Source organism: Fukomys damarensis, unplaced genomic scaffold (genome assembly GCF_012274545.1).
Source record: "Fukomys damarensis isolate Sample0158 unplaced genomic scaffold, DMR_v1.0_HiC HiC_scaffold_18, whole genome shotgun sequence".
NCBI classification, from domain to species: domain Eukaryota; kingdom Metazoa; phylum Chordata; class Mammalia; order Rodentia; family Bathyergidae; genus Fukomys; species Fukomys damarensis.
In genome coordinates this window covers 42,911,844-42,915,408 of record NW_022900930.1, presented here as the reverse complement: position 1 = coordinate 42,915,408, position 3,565 = coordinate 42,911,844, and the positions used below count along the sequence as shown (strand labels likewise).

The window sequence follows — 3,565 nt, the reverse complement described above, 5'->3', positions numbered from 1 at the left end:
CACTGTGAAGCCCAGGCCATGAAGTCTACACAGAACTCCAAGGGGGTAGCATCTGCCTGGAACTTGCCAATAAAGCCACATCAGAGAGAGCATCAGGGTCAACATAAACAGAACTGGGTTTTTTTCAGTTACTACTTGTCTGCAGGTGGCCACGTTACCATCCAGAAGCTGGTACAAAGTGGCTTCACTTTTACAGCTGTGGACAACATGGGCTGCACTGTATGTAGGTCAACTGAGCTAACCGTACTTTTGTAAGAAGTTGAGTCAGACTCAGTCAAAAAGAAACAAGATAATTATGGTTGGGCAGCCCCTGCCATCCACTGTCTTTTAAGAATGCATGTTTCAAACCCCACTGTGTGTTGAGAATGAGACAGGTTCCTGGACACACACTACACTGGAGTGCTGAAACCAGGTCAGTAGAAACCATTGAAGTTTATTGGCGGTCACAATGCTTACACTGTATGCAGCAACACCCTTACAAGTCTATCCGCAACCTGATCACGCAAGAAAGGATTCACCACACAGTTGCCAGAGGAGAAGGGAAAAAATTAACAGCCTTGTTTCTGGGGGTAGAGGAGAAAAATAAAAATGAAACCTAATTGATGAGTGTCCCATGGGCAAGAGCTGAACTAGAGATGTGTAGACCTAGCAGCAACAATTGTGGAAAAAGTACAAGGCAAATAGCTTTCTCCATTAATTTCCTTCTGTAAGTTAAGTTTTTAATATTCAAAACATTTATTATGGTTTTCATTTTATAAAAATGTATATTTTTCAAGGGGTGGGAGAATGTTAAATACTTCATGCTAGGTAGACCTTGTTATTAAGAACCTTCCCCTGTAGTAACTTCTTCCAGTTCATACATTCACGAGTGCAGGGCACACATAAATACCACACACACACATCCACACACTGCCTCGAGGGCCAGGAAGACAAAGTTGTGGCCACACGCGGCTGGGCCTCTGGTGGACTCATCCCAACTGCTCACCAGAAAAGCAACGGGCTCAATGACATCTCTCTGGTCTGTCCCTTTACAGAGACCAAGAACTCTAAAACACAGAGTTAAATACAACCTTTAAAAGCAAGAGGCATCTGTCTGAGGATGAAGGTAAGCAAAGTGGGAGAAAGGATGGAGACACCAAACACTTGTAGCTGGAGTTATTGTCACTGTAAGAGGCCAGGGGACCTAGGGCAGCATCCACTGTTAATAGGGAAGGATGGTGCTCTGGCATGGCTTAGAGTTCCTAATAACAAGGGTTAATACAGCAATACGAAGTGGTCATTTGGCGGGGGCGAGGAAAAGGCAATAAGAAAAAATATACATTTGGAATTTTTACTTTTTTTTTTTGCCTCTCTACACTGTGTCAACTAAATATATCTCTGTACTTTCACACATCCTTGTCCAGTAAAGCTTCAGGCCACCAGAATACACATTTTCTTCACTCGCATACATAACCCCTCACATCAGCATTGGTGCACTAGACTCTGTAAAAATTTTTCAGTCACACTTTTTGTTTTTAAACTTGAGTCAATATAAACCTTGTTCAAAATGTTATGAAAAAATGTACATGTTTATACAAGGCAGGTTGTGGCAGGACACTGGGGGTTCTCCCCCTTTGGGTGGCCCCAGGAAGGGGCCAGAGTCTCAGATGTCTGTGTCTCCGTCTCCTCCCACCACCCTTCCCACCCAGTCCCCTAGGAACCAGCAGCGCCCTACCCTTAGCGAGTGCACGAACACCCCTATTCCCTGGGGAAGTAGCAGATGACCCTCGCCATTTTCCCCACACCCCTGGAGGAAAGAGCCGGATCAGCCAGGCCCTTTCCCTTTGCAATGTCTGCCCCTCTGGGTCACACCAAAGGGACGCTGCTCTGTACAGGTAGAGTCCAAGGAGGTGTCAGCTCATCATGTCATTGCTATTCACGCCGTAAGTGGAATTCTTCATCGAGTCGTTGACTTCTCGACGGAATGCTGACAGGTTCTGGGTGAACCTGCAGAGAGGATGCATGTGGGTTGGGGGAGAGGGTGGCAGGGAAAGCTCTTTGCCCAAAGTATTTTTTTTTAGCAGAGAAGTGGCTACTGAGAAGCAGAATGTAGGAGCCAATGGGTTTTGTTTGCAGTTCATCTGTTTTAAGATTGTAAGGGTAAACTGGCCTGGTTTTTTACCCCCTTTTCTGTGGCAACATCATAGCAGGTTGCAGGTGGCCAAGCCTGGGACCCTGAGAGCCAGCTTTGTGTCAAGCAATAGCAAAAGGTACCTCGCTGATAGATGGGAAGTAACCTTACAAAGCGAGGGAGGGAGGAGGACGGAGCCATTTCGTGTCTAATGCCAACAGGCCATGTTCTCCCATGTGGTCGCTGCTAATCGCATACAGCGAGTGAGCACTTAAACTATGGCCCGTGTGCCACCGGAGAGAATCAAATTACATAAAATATCCAGTCTAGTTCCCCAACCACACTTGAATTTAAAATTATAATGCGCTCATCAAAACTGAGTAAAAATTAATTAAAAAACCCAGATATTCAATTCAGTTAAAACAACGACATGTAGAACTTTGTCAATTATAAATTAGAAAATGCAAATATAGGCCAAGTATTTCTGGTGAAAATTTAGCAACTATATCGAAGTTACACAGGATTTTAAAGGCTTAGTGTAATAAAAAGATAGAATTGTCCATATTTAAGTACTGACTGTATAGCGACATAAAATCTTAGATAAGTAGGGTGACATAAACTATACTTTTCAAATGCATTTTGCTTCTTTCTGTTTTTCTTTGGCAATGCTGTGGATTGAACCCTGGGCCGCAGGCACGGTGCTGTACCACTCAGCTTAACCCCTGCCTGCCTGTTCTCTTTACTTTTTGTAAACGTGGCCGCTAGAGTTTTCAATTGCTTTCCTGCTGGACAGCACTGCTTTAGGTGGTCTCCAAATAGGGGCTCACAGAAACTTACGGGATGTCCTTGATTCAATGATTTGAAAAGTAAGAGGTGCCCAGGACTTCTCGGCAGACCCCTGAGCACTCACCTGTCTCTGTTTTTCGTGAGGAGATTCCGCTCAATGCCTTCCATCAGGTTTTCAAAGCACAGATGCATGGCCTGCTGCTTCTCTGGAGGCTGGCTGTTGACGATACTGTTCCTTAGGTCAGAAAAATACTGTGGAGCAAGGATGGAAACAAGGTAAGAGATGATGGGAGAGGCAGAGTAGTCTCCTGTGACCTTCAGGAAGGAATGGGATATACTGGCTACTAAAACTGGTCACATTTTCTCTCTTTCAAATTGAGGCAAGATCCTGCAGGATATGGCTTCATCTTCCTTAAAAATAAGGGGTTGTCTGATCCAGACCCTTCTTGATTATTTATTTGTTTATTCTGGCACCACAGATGGAACTCAGGACCTTGTGCTTGTGAGGCAGGTGAGGCCCCAGCCCTAGACCCTTCTTTTTATGTGTGTGTGTGTGTGTGTATGTATGTATGTGTGTGTATGTATGTATGTATATATACATACATACACACACACACATATACACACATATATATGTATGTACGTGTGTGTGTGTGTGTGTGTGTATAT

General features: G+C 44.3%; 1 protein-coding gene across 2 annotated transcripts in view; it reads right to left on the bottom strand.

Moving 5' to 3' along the window:
• Positions 1-413: 413 nt before the first annotated feature.
• Xpo7 (exportin 7) overlaps positions 414-3,565 on the bottom strand; it is a 38,807-nt gene continuing 35,655 nt past the window's right edge. For both annotated transcript variants that reach the window (XM_019207635.1, XM_019207638.1), the window contains exons 27-28: positions 3,021-3,148; positions 414-1,986 (exon numbers count right to left, since the gene is read on the bottom strand). In XM_019207635.1, the coding sequence (XP_019063180.1) occupies positions 1,893-1,986; positions 3,021-3,148 (222 nt within the window). In that variant the 3' untranslated portion in view covers positions 414-1,892. The remainder of the gene's footprint in view (positions 1,987-3,020; positions 3,149-3,565) is intronic.